This window comes from Nicotiana tomentosiformis, chromosome 11, assembly GCF_000390325.3.
Source record: "Nicotiana tomentosiformis chromosome 11, ASM39032v3, whole genome shotgun sequence".
NCBI lineage: Eukaryota > Viridiplantae > Streptophyta > Magnoliopsida > Solanales > Solanaceae > Nicotiana > Nicotiana tomentosiformis.
In genome coordinates, this window is record NC_090822.1 from 104,226,339 (window position 1) to 104,247,417 (window position 21,079).

Here is a 21,079-nt window from a genome sequence, read left to right on the forward strand (position 1 = left end):
CTCATGTACTTGTGACTCTGGATTTCTTGGAGTAGTTAGTATCACGTTGCTTATATTCACACTGCATTAAATTCAAAATTTATTTCTCGTTAAATATTATTACTTTGTTTTAACTGTTAAAAATTGGTTAATTACATTATTCAAGTCAACTTGCCTAGCGAGTGGATGTTAGGTGCTATCACGGTCCCGAGGTTGGGAATTTCAGGTCATGACAAGTGATATCAGAGCACTAAGTTTCTTAGGTCACACGAGTCATGAGTAAGCCTAATAGAGTCTGGAGTATCGGTACAGAGACGTTTGTACCTATCTTCTAGTGGCTATGGAGTTTTAGGAAAATTTCACTTTTTTTCTTTCCCTATAGTTCGATTTTGTTCTATCACTGATTTTTGAATCATTCCATTCTCGTTCTCTCGAATATGGTGAGAACACGCACAACATCTACAGTAGGACACGAGCCGGAGCCCCCTATTGCATCCACTACTAAGGGTATATGCTGAGGCAATTCAGAGGCTGAGGCGGAGCTCAGCCTAGAGCTCGTGTAGCAGCACCCACTGTGGAGCCTCAGATTGATCAGGAGGAGGAGATTCCAGCTCAAACCACACCAGTTGGAACCGCTCAGGTCCTGGAGGGATTTATAACCACTCCCGTGCTTCAGGACACTCTAGCCCATTTAGTGGGCCTTATGGAGAGTATGGCCCAGACCGATGAGTTTCCTGTGGCACCAACTGTCTCTTAGGCTGGGGGAGGAGCACAGAATCCCGCTACTCACACTTCGGAGAAGATGGCCCTCATATATCAGACTCCAGCAGTCCAGCCAGCTAGGATAGTTTAGCCTTTTGTTGCTACATAGACCGGGGAGAATCCCGCGATGTCTTCTGAGGGATTGATGAGGTTGTATAAGTTCACAAAGCTCTTCCCTATTCACTTCAGTGGTGCACCTTTTGAGGACCCACACGACTATTTAGACTGTTGCTTTGAGGTGCTGAGAAACATGGGTATTGTTGAGTGCAATAGAGTAGACTTTGTAGTGTTTCAGATGACCTGTTCGGGAATGAGATGGTGGCAGGATCATGTGCGGAGCAGACCAGCTGGTTTACCGCCACACACTTGGGAGCAGTTTTCGCAGTTGTTTCTGGAGAAGTTTATTCGTTTCACTAATTTCTGGGAGTAGTTAGTATCACGTTGCTTATATTCACACTGCGTTAAATTCGGAATTTATTTCTCGTTAAATATCATTACTTTGTTTTAAATGTTAAAAATTGGTTAATTACCATATTCACGTCGGCTTGCCTAGCAAATGGATAATAGGCGCTATCACGGTCACGAGGCTGGGAATTTCGAGCCGTGACACATACTCATGAAACAAGTCTTAAAATCATGTCAATCCATAATTCGAAAAAGCCAAATTTTCTAAGTATTGTTGTGACAAATTTTCATGACATTCTATCATATGCCTTAGCCATGTCCAGCATAATCACAATATTCGCACACTTATTAGGTTGAGAAATAGATTGAAGGATCTCTTGAGCTAATTGAACATTTTTTGTAATCTTGACAAATCCAGTGTGGTTCTCAAAAATGAGTCTAGAAAGCAAAAAACTAAGTCTGAGAGCTAAGATTTTGGAAATTATCTTGTTTGTGAAGTTAGAAAGGCTAATAGGTCTGAATTGAGAGAAACATTCAGGGGAATAAAACTAAACAAGTATGAGAGGAAAACTTAACTAGTCTTTTGCTCTAGAAGAAATCAATATGAGGGATAATTGTGGACTTCATTAGCGTTAATTAGTAATAAATCTTAGGCAAAACTTTACCATTATCTTTTGATATTCCTTTCAGAGTGCATCTTAAAACAATCATTATTGTTTGTCTTTTTTTTGTAGGGTGACACATTACGAAATACATCATCCAATAAGTACATTAAAGGGAAAGAAAAGTCCAATCCTTACTGAGCGCTGTTATGCGACAATATTGATTATAAGCTATGACTTAGTTGGATAATTTAGGTTCATCGAGTGGAGTTTTTTCTCCAATCAAAAGAGACCTCAAAATAGCTTCACATATTGTACTATCATAGATCAATAGATGACCACCATCAGATACTTCATGATATTGAATCCAAGGTAACCTTTCTGCTAAATGCCTTTGTAGTTTCAAGTTAATAAATTTGTCTTCACAACCTTGCCAAATGTGAATACAACTCTGACTATTTTCAAGAAGAGGATTGGTAATTAGCTCCAAAGGATCAAAATCCCACTTACTAAAAGCCACAAGGAAATCACTGCAAAGATTGTCGAAAACAATTCTCTTCCTTAGTTTTTCCTGTTCATGGCAAGCAAAAAGTTAGTAAATTATATGTTGCACGGACTCTTCAAAACAGCTGCCGCACTCGTGTCGGATCCTCCAAAAATATACTATTTTTGGAGGATCCAATACGTACCCACGTATACTTTCGGAGAGTCCAAGCAACATAGGGTAAATGTAACACAAAAAACCATATTTTCCCTAATCATTTTTTTTTTTTTTTGAGATTTCATGCATTAAACGAACAAAATGGAAAATACAATCTGAGGTTAGAAAGTAGTACAGAGTATATTAACTTTACCGGGTTAAAAAATTGAAATCCTGGTACATTCTTCAAAAGCTCTAAATCCTTGGTAGTAAAGTATGTATGTTTTGAATCATTGGTCGAAGAAGTGGATGATTTTCGAGTCACCCACCAATATAGTAACGTAGGAACATATGTAGCAATCCTCATCATCCACCTATAATTTTTCTTCCTTTGATCATCCTCAGTGAGATTGACAGGAAGAGATGGCCATTGGTAATTTACAATGGGAACAACAAACGCCACGCCTGCTATCCTGCATAATTAGTGGTGGTAAAATGGATTAAAAAAATAGTTATTCATGCATATTATTCACTAAAAAATGGGTTGGATAATTAATTTTTTAAAAATGGGTCAAATATGGATAAGAACCATATTAATTTCTTAGAAAATAAATAACCAATGGATAACTAATGACTTTAACTTAAACATTTGCAAAAACTCAAATTGGGGGTTCTTCAAGTTTGGGCGACTAGGAATTCTTCCCAAAGTAATCATATTCAAGAAGCCATGGATAATATGGATATCCATATTATCTGCCGGTTAATCCATTTTCTATCCGTATTAAATATGGCCTGGATATGGGTCGGGTCGGATAATTTATTCGTTTTTACATTATCTGTTTTCGACCCGCCCATATTCGACATGACCAGTCTGTTTGCCACCCTATGCATAATTAAAAGATCGAAAGGAAAAGAAAAAATTGGCATATTATCAAGATAAAATCAAGGGGAAGCATTGCAACTCTCATTGTTTAGGGTCATGGGTCATGCAGTCCCACATTGAAAATAGACAAGCAAAAAAAGCTACATATGAGATGTGGAGTAGTTATTCTTAAAGGATTTGAGGCTTTCGGAGAAAATTGTACGATATTAATCCAAAGCAAATAATATCATACCATATTAATAATATTTTTGGGCTAGCTACTTAGCCAACATGCTGGTGTTAGGATAATTCAACAGGACAAGTATAAAAATGTCAGTAGCTCTCATGTTGTGGTCCGTGCGAAGTTAAGAAACGAGGAAGAAATGATGTGCACTCTGGTGCTCATAAATACTCAAATGATGCTGATGGTACACAATAAATCTTTAGATAATTAAACCAATGAATTCTGATGATGTTTCTGGGGAAGATTACTGAATGTACGAGCAAAGTCCCACATTAAAAGTTTATAAGTAAAAGAATGTACATATAAGATGTAGATATACTCTTATAGTTTAGCCTAACATGTGGGGTATAATACTTACACGGTTTATTTTTTGTGTGATTGTCCAAATCAGATAGTATCATATCATGTTAATCGTGCCTGTTGGACTAGTTTAGCCTAACGGGATCAATGTAAAATTAGTAGAGCACATAGTTGTTCTTGTACAATCAGTTGAGTCTTCAATAGTAGGAGTCACAAAACAAACTAAAGACTAAGAATGCAAAAGAGTTGATCATACCTGTGGGGAATGTGTTTGATGCAACTCCAAGTTGGGTAAGATCCCATTGAGTTACTAATAATATAGAACTTTGATCCTAATTGTAAATGATCAACCAATTCCTCAATGTCAGATGCTTCACTCCTTAGGGATCGTTTTGGGTTTGGGTCACTTTCCCCATATCCAGCTCTATCGTATTGAATTAGATATATCCCCATCTTCTTCATCATTTCCTGCTCATAATTTCAAGGATCAACAACAACATCCTAATAAAGTGTCTTAGAAACGAAAATATAATTTCATGCTTATATAATTAAGCGGGTAAATTTTACAAATAGTCATATATCTATGACGTTTTTTCACCAAAGTCATATAACTTTGTTTTATCACACAAAAATCATAAAACTATCACTAACTCACACAAAAATCATAGTGAACGAAAAACACAATTTTCCAGTAGACTAAATGATAATTTCACACTCAATGTTTATAACAAAATACGTTATTTATCATAATTAAGTGATAAATTGAAATGATAATATATATGTAATTAATATGGACCAACCTGCGGTGCAAGGAAGTCCCTTTCTTTGGAGCTGTCAAAGCCATGAACAAAGATGATTCTGTAATTGGACTTCTCTTTTGGAACACCTCTCTCTTTGTATGCTAAGTATCTTCCGTCACTTAATCTGAACTTAGATGAAAAGGTGAATTCAGTCTTATCAACTGTGTTCAAACCCATTCTGAAAGGAAAACTTTTGAAGAGAAAATATTAATGTTAAAAATTAGCTGCTTGTTGGGAGTTTATATGGGAAGAATACAATGAATTTAGGTCAACCCTTCAACTAACGTGCTGCTCAATAAAAGATTTTGTCAAGCTGGCATCAAAATCTTCTTAAATGCTTTTCCCCATGTTTTATTAATTCTGATAATGAAACAGTTGGACTATTAGTTCTTTAATTTTTGTATAAACTTACTTTTTCAAGAGCCTTCTAATATCATATTTAGACTGATTGGGTTAATTGATTTATTTCTAATCCCATCAAAATAGATACTCTTAATTAACATGATACACTATATCTCATACTCTAATATCAATATCAACACTTCTTTTTATATTAATTTATGCTAGTTTCAATGTGGTAATACGATTATTTTGAGAAATGATAATGAAGCTTTCACTATATAATGTGAGGTGTTGTGTGGTTAGCACATCTCCCTTGGACATTGAGGATATAATCTGGAATACATTAATTTCATGAACGACTTGAAGGCCATCTCTTTTGCTCCGTTGTAACAATCTGTCCTGCTTTTAGTATATCTATATCTAATCATATCTCTAATTGAGAATACAATATACGGGACTAGGATTTGAACATTCGAAAATATAGTTATTGTTAGGTATATAAGTCGGAGTGGTAGGGTCGTTTGGTAGCCGGTTAGAGATGAGTTATCCATGTATTAAAACTAGAATAACTTTATACATTGTTTGGTTAAAAGAAGGGGAAAAAACAATCTCCACATAGAAGCTAGTATAAGTTATACAATGTTTGGTTTTTTCCCCTCTTTTTCACATAAAATGTAGCATTGCTAATACAATGTTTGGTTCATATTTTTTTTTTCCCGCGTAACTAATACATGTATAAGTTATGAGGGAATCTATGTATTATTTATGCAGGGTAGAAGGTGGAATAACTTATACATGTATTAGTAATACTTGTATTAAAACACAAAATGATAAGAATACCCTTTATTCAAACTTGTATTTTTTTGTTTAAAAATATATATTTAAACTATACTAACAATTTTAATAAAATAAAGTAAGCTAATAATAAATAACATTCACATTACATTTATATTACAAATCCTTATATAACTACCGCATAACTAATTCATGCATAACTAATCCCAACATAACTCAACCTTGCATAACTTATCCCTGCATAACTAATACATGCATACTAATCCCTGCATTATGTCACGACCCAAAATTCACCTAGTCGTAATGGCACCTAACCCAACCTGTCAGATAAGCCAATTAACCACTAACCAATTCTAATAACAATTAATAAAGCAATTAAGTAAAGAAATATCTGAATCTGATACATTCCCCAAGGACTGGTAGTACAAATCATGAGCTTCTAAGAATAGAGTTTACAAAGCTGAAATGAAGTAAATACATCATCTGTTTGAAAAGTACATAAACAGAGTTTTATAGATCTAAGGCTACCATGAACAAGAGGCAGCTACAACCAAAACGCAGGTACATCTTCAGATCCAGCTTCCAACGAACACAGCAACATCAACAGCCAATATCCGCATGCAAGGTACAGAAGTGTAGTATGAGTACAACCGACTCCATGTACTCAATAAGTAACAAACCTAACCTTAGGTTGAAAGTAGTGACGAGCTTGTACCAAGGTCAGAGTCCAGCTCCAATAACCAACAACAGTTCATAACAACATAAAGCAAGTAATAAAAGAAGTAACTAAAAGAGTAAATACTCAGCTAAATCGTGATTTCTGAAAATAGTTCTGTCTTTCAAGTGTGTCAGTGAAAATCCCAAGTCGTTTACCAAATTTTCCAAAAATATAAGTAAGTTTGAAAATAGTAATTCTCCCAAAAATCCTTTCAACAATGAATAAGATGTTTCATTTTCTTTCCAGATAGCGAGTGAAACAATGCATCACTATGCCCATAGGCCAATATGTGTGAGAAGTCATGAATGGCGTGATACCGTACAACATGAGTGAAATACATCTCTATACCTGTATGTCATGTGTGCATGTCAATGCAATGTATCTCAGAGATGAACTCATGTACTCACACTCTCAGAGTACTCAATCTTATTGTCTCACACATTCCACTCATCATGCTCAATCACTCGGAACTGTATATGGCCAATTAGGGTCAGGGAAGATCCATCCCAGAATATACACATCAACTGATCATGCTTCGGACAAGATCCATATCTAGAGAAGATCCATCCCTCAATATAAATCAACCGCGCTCACTGGGGTGTGTGCAGACTCCGGAGGGGCTCCTTCAGCCCAAGTGCTATATCGCTGCGGCGTGCAGCCCGATCCCATATAAATAGCCATAAGGCTCGTTACGGCGTGTAGCCTGATCGTATATACATCCCTAAGGCTCATTGTGGCGTGCAACCCGATCCATATATACAGCCCGAAGGCTCGTTGCGGCATGCAACCCAGTCAATATACATACATATAGCTCACAACTTGGCACTCAGGCCCTAACTCTGTCACCAACCTCTCCGGTATCTCGGGCTCACAATGACATGAACTAGCCTATGATGTATCAATAAATAACAATAGAGACTGAGATATGATATGCAATGAAATGAGTATGACTGGGTATGACATTGCAATGTAAACAAATAACTCAACAGCAGTCATGGCCTCAGTGGGTTCCAACAGAATAAGCATGTAGCCTAAACATGGCTTCTAACATGAATCATAGCTCGATAACTCTAGTATGTAGAGATTTCATGATTATAGACAAGTTCAGGTAACTACACAATACCATAGAACTAATGGAATCATAGTTCACACGGTGCACTCCCACACGCCCGTCACCTAGCATGTGCGTCACCTCAACACCAAACATATAACACGTATATTCAGGGTTCATACCCTCAGCTCCAAGATTAGAAAAGTTACTTACCTCAAACAAGCAAATTCTAATATCGAGCAAGCCAAGCGATGCTCCGAAAATGCCATCTCGCGTGCACCGACCTCCGAACGGCTCAAAACTAGCCAAAAGCAACTCAAATACATCAAATAAAGCCCAAGAAAACAATTCCAAAAGATAAAGATCGAATCTTTAATCAAAACCCAAAACCAGCCAAAAGTCACACCCGGGCCCACACCACGGAACCCTACAAAACTCACAAAATTCGATACCCCATTCAATTATGAGTTCAACCATACTAGTTTCACTCAAATCTGACTCCAATTCGATGTTCACAACTCAAAAATTCACATTATGAAACTTTAGGCTAAAACCCACAATTTCTCTTTAAAATTCATCAACCAATAGCCAAAAATGAAGATAGACTCATGGAATAAGATCAAAACTAAGTGTAGAACACTTACCCCAATCCTTGTGATAAAAATTGCTCCAAAAGTCGCCTCAACCCAAGTTTGGAAATGTTAAAATGAAGCCAAAATCGCAAACCCTTATATTTATCATTCTGCCCAGCACTTTCGCATATGCAGTTAAAATGTCGCATCTGCAACCTTCGCTTTTGTGGAAAAATTTCGCTTCTGCGAAAAATAGCCTTGCCCAGCAATCCCCGCACCTGCGGTATTAAACTCCGCATCTACGAAGACCCTCGTACCTGCGCTTTCACTCGACGCACCTGCGCTTCCACTCGACACACCTGCGCATCTGCACCTGCGCCCTTTTCTCCGCTCCTGCGGGCCTCCTCATCTAGCTCTCATCCCGCTTCTGCCACTGCATTGTCGCTTCTGCGACTAGACCGGCAACAACTAGCATTAACAATATGAAGAAAAATGATTTGAAATCAATCTGAAACACGCCCGAACCCCTCGGGACTCCGTCCGAACATACAAACAACTCCCATAACCTAATACGGGCCTACTCGAGACCTCAAGTCACACCTAACAATATCAAAATGAAGAATCGCACCTTAAATCAAAATTTACGAACTTTGAACTTTCAAATTCTATATCTTGTGCCGAAACATATCAAACCAATACGGAATTACTTCAAATTTTGCACACAAGTCATAAATGACATAACAAAGCTATTCTAATTTCCAGAATCGAATTCCGACCCCGATATCAAAAAGTCAACCCCCGGTCAAACTTCCCAAAAATTTAACTTTCGCAATTTCAAGCCAAATTCCACTACGGACCTCCAAATAATTTTTCGGATATGCTCCTAAGTCCAAAATCACCATACGGAGCTACTGGAAACATCAGAAATCAAATCCGAGGTTGTTTACACATAAATCAATATCAGCATAGACTTTTCCAACTTAAGCTTTCCATTATGAGACTAAGTATCTTAATTCATTCTGAAATCTCTCCGGACCCGAACTACTTACCCCGGCAAATCACATAACAACTGTAAAGCATAAATTGAGCAGTAAATGGGGGAACAAGGTTGTAATACTCAAAATGACCGGCCGGGTCATTACATTCTCCCTCACTTAAATATACGTTCGTCCTCGAATGTGCCAACAGTTGTTTCCAAGTCATCAAATCACTATTTCATCTTACCACGCATGTACTCGGGGTGATCCCACGTCACCCTATCCCATATAGGCCCTACAACACAACACAACACAACAAGAATCATTAATTTAATCTTGGCCCAAAAACCTTGGAATTCAATTCCCAACATTCAAAATTTTCTTACAAGACCCAAATCTCACAGTTACATACTGTATAAGTTTGAACAAGTTGCAACGAGCCATAACTATAACCACAGATATAATCACCTAACATATTACACAACTCGTATGCTCGTAGCACCATTCTTGATCATAGTAACTACTCCAAAACCAACCAGGTACTAGCATTAAACCCCATATCGAACAAAAACCTCGTTCCAAAACCTTGTACACTGCTAAAAATGAAAGCAACACGTAGAAATCTCATGACCCCTTATCAGATCAACAAGTCATGGAGCTCTCTCGCCCCAACCAGAACTATAATCAATTTCTAAGCCGACTTTCAATATTATCCTCTCGAATATACTGTAATCAAACCTGATAGTACCCATCTTAGGTCCAATGACCTTATATTATATAACACAACTAGCCCACATATATGCCACACCAATATAACTGAGAGCCACAAATCGTGCCATCCGTGCACCAATACGTAACAATTCAAATGTACTCAGTCGTTGAAAATGACTCAAATGAGAGAACTTCCCCGCAAGATTAACAAGTACCGCCAAAAAGAAATGCTGAAAATCCATCACACACCGTAGAACTATCACACGATTTTAACACAAGGTTTATACCTTAACATAACTCCGTTGCAACGCGTGACCCCATCCCAATGCTGGTCCATATTATAAACCTTGAGCTACCCTGCTTAAAATCAATAACCACGGATAGGCAAATGACACAATGCCACACAAAACTTGAAAGAACATAACTATTACGCAATCGATCATGCAATACCCAAATACTCATCTCGCTTGAATTCCGCCGTGTGGCCCCCAATAGAACCGCACCATGTGTGCATATAACTAATGAATCGCAACCCCTCGTAGCATAGAAGAGTAACTCACAGATCAGTTCAGAACACGAATAAGTTCAACATCAACCGAATGGCACATCCCTCAACAATAAAAGTATGGAGCCAGCCAATCTGACTCGGTGCAGAATACACATCCTAATTGGGCCCACCAATGGACCCCCAAATCAACTATGGTCACCCACAAATAGATAAATCACCCTTCGAAAATCCACAACGACTGAATCATAATACATATTATCATCTAGCTAACTTCGGCCACGACTTCACAGTCCATAACCACGAAACAATCTGCTTCTAAGAACTCCCAGTCTTCAAATCCATAGAACACATGAATCACCATAACTGATCCCAACTCCACCACCCAAATGTCTAACACATCTCTCATACACGATCATCCCACGAGGAATACTTCAATAATTCATCCGTGCCATATAGCAAAATTTGAACATCAGTAGTCGATCAACCAGGAGAGTGCCACAATACCAATGAAGTATCCATAATTCAAATCACAGTGCCCCTTCTGAAATGTACGCTCTCATCAAGCAATACCAAATAGTAATATAATTTACCTAGTCATCTGAAATCGTCTATGTTGCCTAAGAATTCAGGACCTTCCTTTCAAAACCGAATCGTGACCTTGCACATGCAATATCAATCCTACACAACACACCATACCTATTATGCCATCATATGAAAAATAAGAAAATATCAAATTCAACCTTGAGTCCCAAGCAGAATACATCCCCAATCAGTCAGAAACCTTTCATTGGATCTCATCTAGGAGAAAATCACAATACGCCACATGCTTCACACAACGGTAGGAAATATACTCCTCGAACCGTGGTAGAGACTATTGAGAATTCTTCGAAACCCATTTGCACATAATCAAGCCATAAGAACTAAATCTCTCTAACTCAACCAAGCCACTCAAGTTGCCAAAACCCAAGAGCATTCCCACGAAGCACCTGTAGAAACCCACCACATCATAAGCACCCAAAGAACCGATCATATCCATTACCATATTGGTCTAACCTACTATCAAGATGTCCTATTTCTCCCAGTCCGTTCTGAATTTGTATTCAGATTGATACTTCTCCTTGATAACACACCCTGATTTTTAACCACAACTCACCCCACGAACCCTAGCATAGAACCACAACGCCCTAAGGCCCATAAGCAACTGTATTCTTCTTAAGCACCCCATAAATACCACAACCGAGACATCCACTCTAAAAGACCTTATGTGAAATTTAAAATTGTTCCTCTTCCCTTTCTTATACTGAAATGTAGAATCCATAGTCATACAGAATTACCGCAAGTCTCGACACCATCCAATGTGAATAACCGATTCTAGCAATATACAAATCCGACAAATTTTCAATTGCCACTTATACATTTTTGAATCCATTAGCACCTTCTCGAGAGTCACCCACTTTGCTCAAATCTAACAATTGCACCGCCCAAATGGACTGAAAGACACGTGCCCTATTAGTACAGTACTACTCAAAGAGGTAATCCTGCCTTAACATCACCGATCAAATTTATACTCCGTGCGCACTACATTATTCACAAATAACAACTCACTTATCCCATGATTGTCATATACTCATAAAGCGCAATATAAGCCGTATTTAGGAATTTCAGTACTTGGGTCATCCTCAATCTCAAACTCTGCAAGTCATAACTAATCCACAAGTATGCCTTAGACCAAAACTAAAATTTAACATATAACCATGAATTGAATTGTCAATAATAGGCTCCCCCACTTGGCTCAAAGCCATAAGTTAAAAGACTCGATAACACACAGTACCCATACTCTATTACTGCCATAATATCACAGTCAGTTCTACGAAAATTCTTCTCAAGCTCATGCAACATCAAGCATAAAAGAAATACCCCAATCATCTGCTAAGCTCGCATTCATTCTCTTGACACTCAAGTCAACTTTCTCAACTAGATTCAAATTCAAATCTCGACTCATGTGCCCCGCTGGAAGAAAAGAAACTCTCTCCTCACATTATAAGGAATACACCTACGTAGATTACTCCGTAGGGGATAACCCACATGCTTAGCCTCAAATTGTTATCTTGTTATACCCTTTCGCAGTCATAATTACTATGCAATCACTTAGTCTATTTGAGTCCAAACTCATTAACTAGATATGAGAATTTAATTTGTCCCAAAATTTAACAACGTGAAAGATCCTTCAAAATATTCATACCAGAGACTGTACGTCACATCAAAATAAAAATCGAGCACCCAATGTCCCTTTTTACATTTCAAGGAAACACTTCTCGTCACATTCAAATTGTCTTACCACATCCCGCAGTCACATCATATTCATCACGAAGACATTCCACTGCTCATCGAGCCAAAAATTCCACTCGTAGGGATATTACCAGACATATAAGTCCAAATGTACAAGTTACCACTGAAGCTACCGAGATTAATCTGTGGTCTAACCCTAGCCTTAAGTCCTCCAGACTGGCCCATCATCAAAACACATAATACACTTTGCGAACCTTGTTCATGGAATCATAAGCTGGCAATGCACGACTGATACCGAGCGCTCACATGCACACATGAATGCGTGGAAAGAATTCAAAGATTTATGTTTCAAGCTGAATCAATTTCGCACGATAAGGAAAAAAAGATGGGAAATTATCCTAAATGCCCTGTTGCCTCTCAAAGATAAGTACGGACGTCATCATACCGATCCGCAAGACTTTACTAGAAACTTGCTCATGACTGGAAGAACGTATGAACCTAGAGCTCTAATACCACCTTGTCATGACCCAAAACCCCCCTAGTCATGATGGCACCTAACTCCACCCGTCACGTAATCCATTTAACCACTAACCAATTCTAATAACAATTAATAAAGCAAATAAGTAAAGAAATATCCGAATCTGATACATTCCTCAAGGACTGGTAGTACAAATCATGAGCTTCTAAGAATAGAGTTTACAAAGCTGAAATGAAGTAAATACATCATCTGTTTGAAAAGTACATAAACAGAGTTTTATAGATCTAAGGCTACCATGAACAAGAGGCAGCTACAACCGTAACGTAGATACATTTTCAGATCCAGCTTCCAACGAACACAGCAACATCAACAACCAACATTCGCACGCAAGGTGCAGAAGTGTTGTATGAGTATAACCGACCCCATGTACTCAATAAGTAACAAACCTAAACTTAGGTTGAAAGTAGTGACGAGCTTGTACCAAGGTCAGAGTCCAGCTCCAATAACCAACAACAGTTCATAACAACATAAAGCAAGTAATAAAAGAAGTAACTCAAAGAGTAAATGCTCAGCTAAATAATGATTTTTGAAAATAGTTCTGCCTTTCAAGTGTGTCAATGAAAATCCCAAGTCGTTTACCGAAGTTCCCAAAAAGTATAAGTAAGTTTGAAAACAGTAATTCTCCCAAAACTCCTTTCAACAATGAATAAGATGTTTCATTTTCTTTCTAGATAGCCAGTGGAAAAATGCATCATTATGCCCATAGGCCAATATGTGTCAGAAGTCATGAATGACGTGGTACCGTACAACATAAGAAAAATACATCTCTATGCCTGTATGTCATGTGTACATGTCAATGCAATGTATCTCAGAGAGGAACTCATTTACTCACACTCTCAGAGTACTCAATTTCATTGTCTCACACATTCCACTCATCATGCTCAATCACTCGGTACTGTATATGGCCAATCTAGTACAGGAAAGATCCATCCCGGAATAAACACATCAACTGATCATCAGTCACTCAGTACCGAGTAGGGCCTATCCAGCCCGTGGGGAAGATCCATCCCCGGGCATAAATGCTTCGGACAAGATCCATGTCCAAGGAAGATCCATCCCTCAATATAAATCAACCGCGCTCACTGGGGTATGTGCAGACTCCGGAAGGGCTCCTTCAGCCCAAGCGCTATATCACTGCGGCTTGCAGCCCGATCCCATATAAATATCCATAAGGCTCATCGCGGCATGCAACCCGATCCATATATATATATACACATCCCTGAGGCTCGTTGCGGCGTGCAACCCTATCCATATATACAACCCTAAGGCTCGTTGCGGCGTGCAACCCGATTCATATATATAGCCCTAAGGCTCGTTGCGGCGTGCAACCCGGTCCATACACATACATATAGCTCACATCTTGGCACTCATGCCCTAACTCAGTCACCGACTTCTCCAGTCTCTCGGGCTCACAATGACATGAACTAGCCCAAAAATGATGATATGATGTATCAATAAATAACAATAGAGACTGAGATATGATATGCAATGTAATGAGTATGACTGGGTATGACATTGCAATGTAAACAAATAACTCAACATCAGTAATAACCTCAGTTGGTCCCAACAGAATAAGCATGTAGCCTAAACATGGGTTCTAACATGAATCATAGCTCGATAACTCTAGTACGTAGAGATTTCATGATTACAAACAAGTTCAGGTAACTATACAGTACCACAGAAATAACAAAATCACAGTTCACACGGTACATGCCCACACGCTTGCCACCTAGCATGTGCGTCACCTCAACACCAAAAACATAACACGTATATTCAAGGTTCATACCCTCAGCTCCAAGCTTATAAGAGTTACTTACCTCGAACAAGCCAATTCCAATATCGAGAAAGCCAAGCGATGCTCCGAAAATGCCATCTCGCGCGTACCGACCTCCGAACGGCTCAAAACTAGCCAAAAGCAACTCAAATATATCAAATAAATCCCAAGGAAACAATTCCAAAAGATAAAGATCGAATCCTTAATCAAAACCCAAAACCGGCCAAACGTCACACCCGGGCCCATGCCGCGGAACCCGACAAAACTCACAAAATTTGACACCCCATTCAATTACGAGTTCAACCATACTACTTTCACTCAAATCCGACTCCAATTTGATGTACACAACTCAAAAATTCACATTATGAAACTTTAGGCTAAAACCCCCAATTTCTCTTTAAAATTCATCAACCAATAGCCAAAATTGAAGATAGACTCATGGAATAAGATCAAAACCAAGCATAGAACACTTACTCCAATCCTTGTGATGAAAATTGCTCCAAAAGTCACCTCAATCCGAGCTTGGAAATGTTAAAATGAAGCTAAATTCGCTAACCCTTATATTTATCATTCTGCCCAGCACTTTCGAATATGCGGTTAAAATGTCGCATCTGCGACCTTCGCATTTGCGGAAAAACTTCGCTTCTGCGAAAAATAGCCTTGCCCAGCAACCCCCACACCTGCGGTATTAAACTCTGCATCTGCGAAGATCCTCGCACCTGCGCTTCCACTCGACGCACCTGCGCATCCGCACCTGCGCCCTTTTCTCCTCTCCTGCGGGCCTCCTCATCCAGCTCTCATCCCGCTTCTGTGACTGCATTTTCGCTTCTGAGACCATTGCACCTGCGCAAACCAGCCGCATGTGCAGTCACACCAGAACCAGCAGCAACCAACAATAATAACATGAAGAAAAATGATCCGAAATCAATCCGATACACGCCTGAGCCCCTCGGGACCCCGTCCGAACTTACCAACAAGTCCCATAACCTAATACGGACCTACTCGAGACCTCAAGTCACGCCTAACAACATCAAAATGATGAATCACACCTCAAATCAAAATCTATTAACTTTGAACTTTTAAATTCTATATCTTGTGCCGAAACACATCAAATCAATCCGGAATGACTTCAAATTTTGCACACAAGTCATAAATAATATAACGAAGATATTCCAATTTCCAGAATCGAATTCTAACCCCGATATCAAAAAGTCAACCCCCCGGACAAACTTCCCAAAAATTTAACTTTCGCCATTTCAAGCCAAATTCCACTACGGACCTCTAAATAATTTTTCGGACACGCTCCTAAGTCCAAAATCACCATACAGAGCTACTGAAAATATCAGAATTTAAATTTGAAGTTGTTTACACATAAATTAACATCCGGTCGACTTTTCCAACTTAAGCTTTCCATTATGAGACTAAGTATCTCAATTCATTCCGAAATCTCTCCGGACCCGAACTACTTACCCCGGCAAGTCACATAACAACTGTAAAGCATTAATTGAGCAGTAAATAGGGGAACGGAGTCGTAATACTCAAAATGACCGGTCAGGTTGTTACACATTACTTATTCCTGCATAACTAATACATACATAACTAATAGCTGCATAACTAATACATGTATAACTAATACTTGCATTACTCTAACCGGCAACCAAATGACCCCTAAATGTACATGGAAGATCTAGTCACTACTTGGGAATATTTAAAGTTAGGGCCTGATTGGTTTGGAAAGTAGAGAGAGTATTGAGAGACCAACCTTCGAGAGAGAAAAGAGAGAAATGTTGAGAATCGTGGAAGGCTAACAAAAGAGACAGAATAATTAAAAGAGAAAAATAATAAATTGCACAAGACAAGATTTACGTAGTTCGATAATTTATGTCTACTCCACAACCACACAGAGAATAACTTTTTATTAATGAATAGAAGAGAAGAAGTTGTGATGGGTGATCTACAAACGAAAAGGCAGAGACCATGTTATAGGCATCTGAATGCCACGCTGAGGTAATCATTTATTGTAACACCCCATAAATTTAGACTAGGTGTGGACGTATTAAATGAATATTAGTATGACATTTTAGACATGTGAAGTCCTATCGGGATGAGTATGAGTGAAAATAGTTGTTTTGGAATCAAGACGGAGAGAGGTGCATAAGATTCGATAAAAAATCGACTAAGTTTATAGAAGGTCTGTCTTCCAGTATGATCTCATAAAATTCTGTTAGGTATTTGAAAAATCTCAAAACATAAATATTGTAGCTCTTTCAAATACCTTTCTAATGAGTTATTTTGAATCCCTAATAGATCTTTGTGCAAAACTGTCACGACCCAAAATTTTCCACCGACAGGACCATGATGGCGCCTAACATTTCACTTGCTAGGCAAGCCAACGTTAGAAAATCGTTAAACTAATTCCTTATTTTCATTCAGTAAATAACAATAATTAACTAAGATGAAATATAATAAGTACAGAACATTATAAAACTGTATTAATTACTACCACCCGGATCTGGAGTCACAATTCACGAGCATTCTAGAATTTACTACAAGTAATAGTCTGAAAGAAATATAACTGTCTGAATGAAAGAAAACAGCAGTGACATAAAAGGTATACAAGGACTTCAAGGTCTGTGAACACCGACAGATCTACCTTGAGTCTCTGGACAGCGGACCAATAGCAAAATCTCAATCAACATGAGCCGGTATCAAAGTCTGCACAGAAAGTGCAGAGTGCAGCATCAGTACAACCGACCCAATGTACTAGTAAGTGTCGAGCCTAACCTCGGTGAAGTAGTGACGAGGCTAGGACAAAACACCCACATATAACCTGAACAGTATAATCATGCTAGTGACAACAACAGTAAATAAAGAAATAACGCAGAAATAATGGGAAGGGAACATACAGTGGGGGAATACAACACAAAGAGTGAGAATAATGAAAAGACAGAATTAAAGCGAAAATTCCTTAAACAAATTGAGCAATTAAAATAGCAAGAAAAACTACACGCCATCACCCTTCGTGCTTTTACTCTCAACCTCACCAAATAAATAAATAGAACGGCACGACATCACCCTATGTTCATTTACTCTCAACCTCACCAAATAAATAAATAGAACGGCACGACATTACCCTTCGTGCATTAAACCACTCATAATATACACGACATCACCCTTCGTGCTTTAAACCTCTCATAATATAAGCGGAATCACCCTTCGTGCTTTACACTCTTCCTCACAATATAAATAATGCATGCACGGTATCACCCTTCGTGCTTTACACTCCTCCTCACCAATCACAGAATCAATAACAACGGATAGATAAGAGTTTCACAAAGAAACCAGTATTTTACCCATAATCAATAGCACAATGTAATCTCAACCTTGAATCAATATTCAAAAGTTACCAAATCTCAGTGAAACCAGATATGAGTCACCCAACATTTCAAATAACTCGCTAAGCATGGATAGTAGAATTTAAGGCTACAAAATAGACAAGAATAGAATTGCACTCGCATGCTATGACTCAACAACAACGCATAGATGCTCGTCACCTCACCTATACATCGTATTTAACAACCAAACACGTAGCAAATGAACACATAATACCTATTCCCTCAAGCCAAAGTTAGACACGACACTTACCTCAATTTCGCAAGCCACTCACTACTCAAGTACCGCTTTCCCTTTAGAATTCACCTCCAACCCACTTGTATCTAATCATAATTAGTTTAATATCATTAATTATCGCTAAAGGAATCAACTTTAATGCATAATTATAGTTTTCCTAAGTTTTTCCAACAAAAGTCAAAAACCAACCCCGAGCCCGCTTGATCAAAACCCGAGGTTCAGACTAAAATACATTTACCTATTCACTCTCGAGCCCGAATATATAATTGGTTTTGGAATCCGACCTCAAATTGAGGTCTAAACCCCTAAATTTCCAAAATCCCTAGTTTCTATCCAAAACCCCTAATTCTACCATGAAAACCTTAGATTTTAGGTTGAAATCTTGTAAAATATAGTGAAAGATTGAAAAAAACCAGTTTAGAATCACTTACCTATGATTTGGGGAAGAAATGATCTTTGGAAAATCGCCTCTTGTGTTTTAGGTCTTGAAAATTTGGGAAATGAATGAAAATTCCCGTCCAAAAGTCATTTTGATCAGCTGCAGATGTCGCATTTGCGACCTGAGCTTCGCAAATGCGAAGCTCGCAATTGCGAAGGAGTCATCACAAATGCGAAGCCCTTCACACTTCTGCTGCCTTCGCAAATGCGAAGATAAGTTCACAAATGCGACCTTGAATCTTTGCAAATGCGACTAAATGATAGCATTTGCAATCACTGCCCTTCCCCGACTCCCTTCGCAAATGCGAAAGAAAACTCGCAAATACGAAAACTATTGGCTCAGCTTCTTTTCGCATTTGCGATGAGAAGCTCGCAAATGCGAACCTCTCAGAAGTCCTAATTACGATGCCTGATCTCGCAAATGCGAGATTAGAGGCCTGCAATAGTATCAGATGCACCAGTAGTATTTTCCAAGCCAAATCTCACTCCGTAGCCTATCCGAAACTCACCCGAGCCCTTGGGTCTCCAAACCAAACATGCACACAAGTCTAAAAATATCATACGAACTTGATCGCATGATCAAATCGCCAAAATAACACTTAGAACTACGAATTTAGTACCAAATCAAATGAAATTCTCAAGAACACTTTAAAATTTCTATTTTCTCAACTGGACGTCCGAATCACATCAATCAACTCTGTTTTTCACCAAATTTCACAGACAGGTCTTAAATATCATAATGAACCTGTACCGGGCTCCGGAACCAAAATACGGACTCAATACTAACAATGCCAAATATCAATCAATTCTTAAAAACAAATAATTTTCAAACTTTTAATTTTCATCAAAAATTCATAACTCAAGCTAGGGACCTCCAAATTCGATTCCGGACATACGCCCAGGTTCCATAATTCGATATGGACCTACCAGGACCATCAAAGCATGAATCTGGGCCCGTTTACTAAAAATATTGACCGAAGTCTACTAAAATTAACTTTTAAGGCAAAAATTCTTATTTTTATTAACTTCCAACATAAAAGCTTTTCGGAAGCCTGCCCGGACTGCGCACACAAATTGAGGATAAAAATAATATTTTTAAGGTTTAAGAGTGCAGATTCGAGTTCTAAAATATAAAATGACCTTTTGGGTCATCACAAAAACGTTATGTGCATTTTACTAAATAGTACACAGTATGCACGCCCAGATGCGCGTCCAGCTGGTCCCATGTGCTACAGCGCCATTGCCTTTGAGTGCATCCAGGTGCACGGTTGGGCCTTCATCTGCGTGGAAGCACACCCGAAAAGTCATTGTAAAAGCCCTACCTCGTCTCCATACCCCAAAACATGAAAAGTTGCTCCAGAAAGGGAAGTTCTCAAGAACATAACTTCCTCCAAGGTCCCTCCATCATGCACGGTAAGTTCTAATGATGATTCTAAGTTGATTTTAATTATTTAACACCTTATTAATATGGGTATATCCTTCAATTCATTAGATATTCGATTGAGACTTCATTGTTGAGAAAAGGAGCCCTTGGAACTCGAATTCAAGAGGATTGAACTTCAAAAAGATAATGTCTTCACCCTCTAATTGATTATAGCATTGGATTAATGATTATAGACTAAGTTCATGAGATATGAGTTGATGGGTTTGATGAAAAAACATGAATGATTATAGGTTTGGGTTGTTGATTGTTGATTATTTATTAAGGATGTTGTTTATCTTATGGGTGATGAAGAATGGTATTGATTATAGCAAATTGAGATTTTAGAATTTATCTATGAGCAAGAGAATGGATTGTTGGGTGTAGAAACACCATTAATAAGGGTTATGAAGCTTTATGCCCATCAAGTGTTTGATGAAATATCTAAGTGACTAAAACATGAGCATTGGTGCTAATATCGGTTTCTCTTGATATATATATATTGCCATAGATTATCGTTGAAATAGGTGACGAACATTGTGATACACCTAAAAAGGCTAGAGTCAAGGTATGTGAGGCTAACTCTCTATTTTTGGGAATGCTAATGATTCTCCCTACACTACATTTCTATTACAACGTTACTAATTACCTCAAAAATATAGTTAAACTTAGTTCCTTGAATGGTTGCAGAACTTCTATTCTCAAGCTTCATAATTCGTTCA

General features: G+C 38.3%; 1 protein-coding gene across 1 annotated transcript; it reads right to left on the reverse strand.

The window, feature by feature from the left end:
* Positions 1 to 1,781: 1,781 nt before the first annotated feature.
* Positions 1,782 to 4,824, reverse strand: LOC104090979 (uncharacterized). Its single transcript, XM_009596205.4, has 4 exons — positions 4,595 to 4,824; positions 4,051 to 4,262; positions 2,603 to 2,861; positions 1,782 to 2,319 (listed from the first exon to the last, which is right to left on the reverse strand). Exons 1-4 carry the CDS (start codon positions 4,769 to 4,771, stop codon positions 1,987 to 1,989), a joined length of 981 nt encoding a protein of 326 aa, XP_009594500.1. The 5' UTR covers positions 4,772 to 4,824; the 3' UTR covers positions 1,782 to 1,986.
* Between the last annotated feature and the right edge of the window lie 16,255 nt (positions 4,825 to 21,079).

Bases quoted from the DNA above. Each gene is read 5' to 3' on its own strand.
- LOC104090979 (XM_009596205.4), bottom strand. From the start codon at position 4,771: ATGGGTTTGAACACAGTTGATAAGACTGAATTCACCTTTTCATCTAAG. The intron at 4,263-4,594 runs GTTGGTCCATAT...AATTATGAGCAG, and splicing joins GGGACTTCCTTGCACCGCAG to GAAATGATGAAGAAGATGGG. The intron at 2,320-2,602 runs GTAAAGTTAATA...TGCCATGAACAG, and splicing joins GATTTCAATTTTTTAACCCG to GAAAAACTAAGGAAGAGAAT.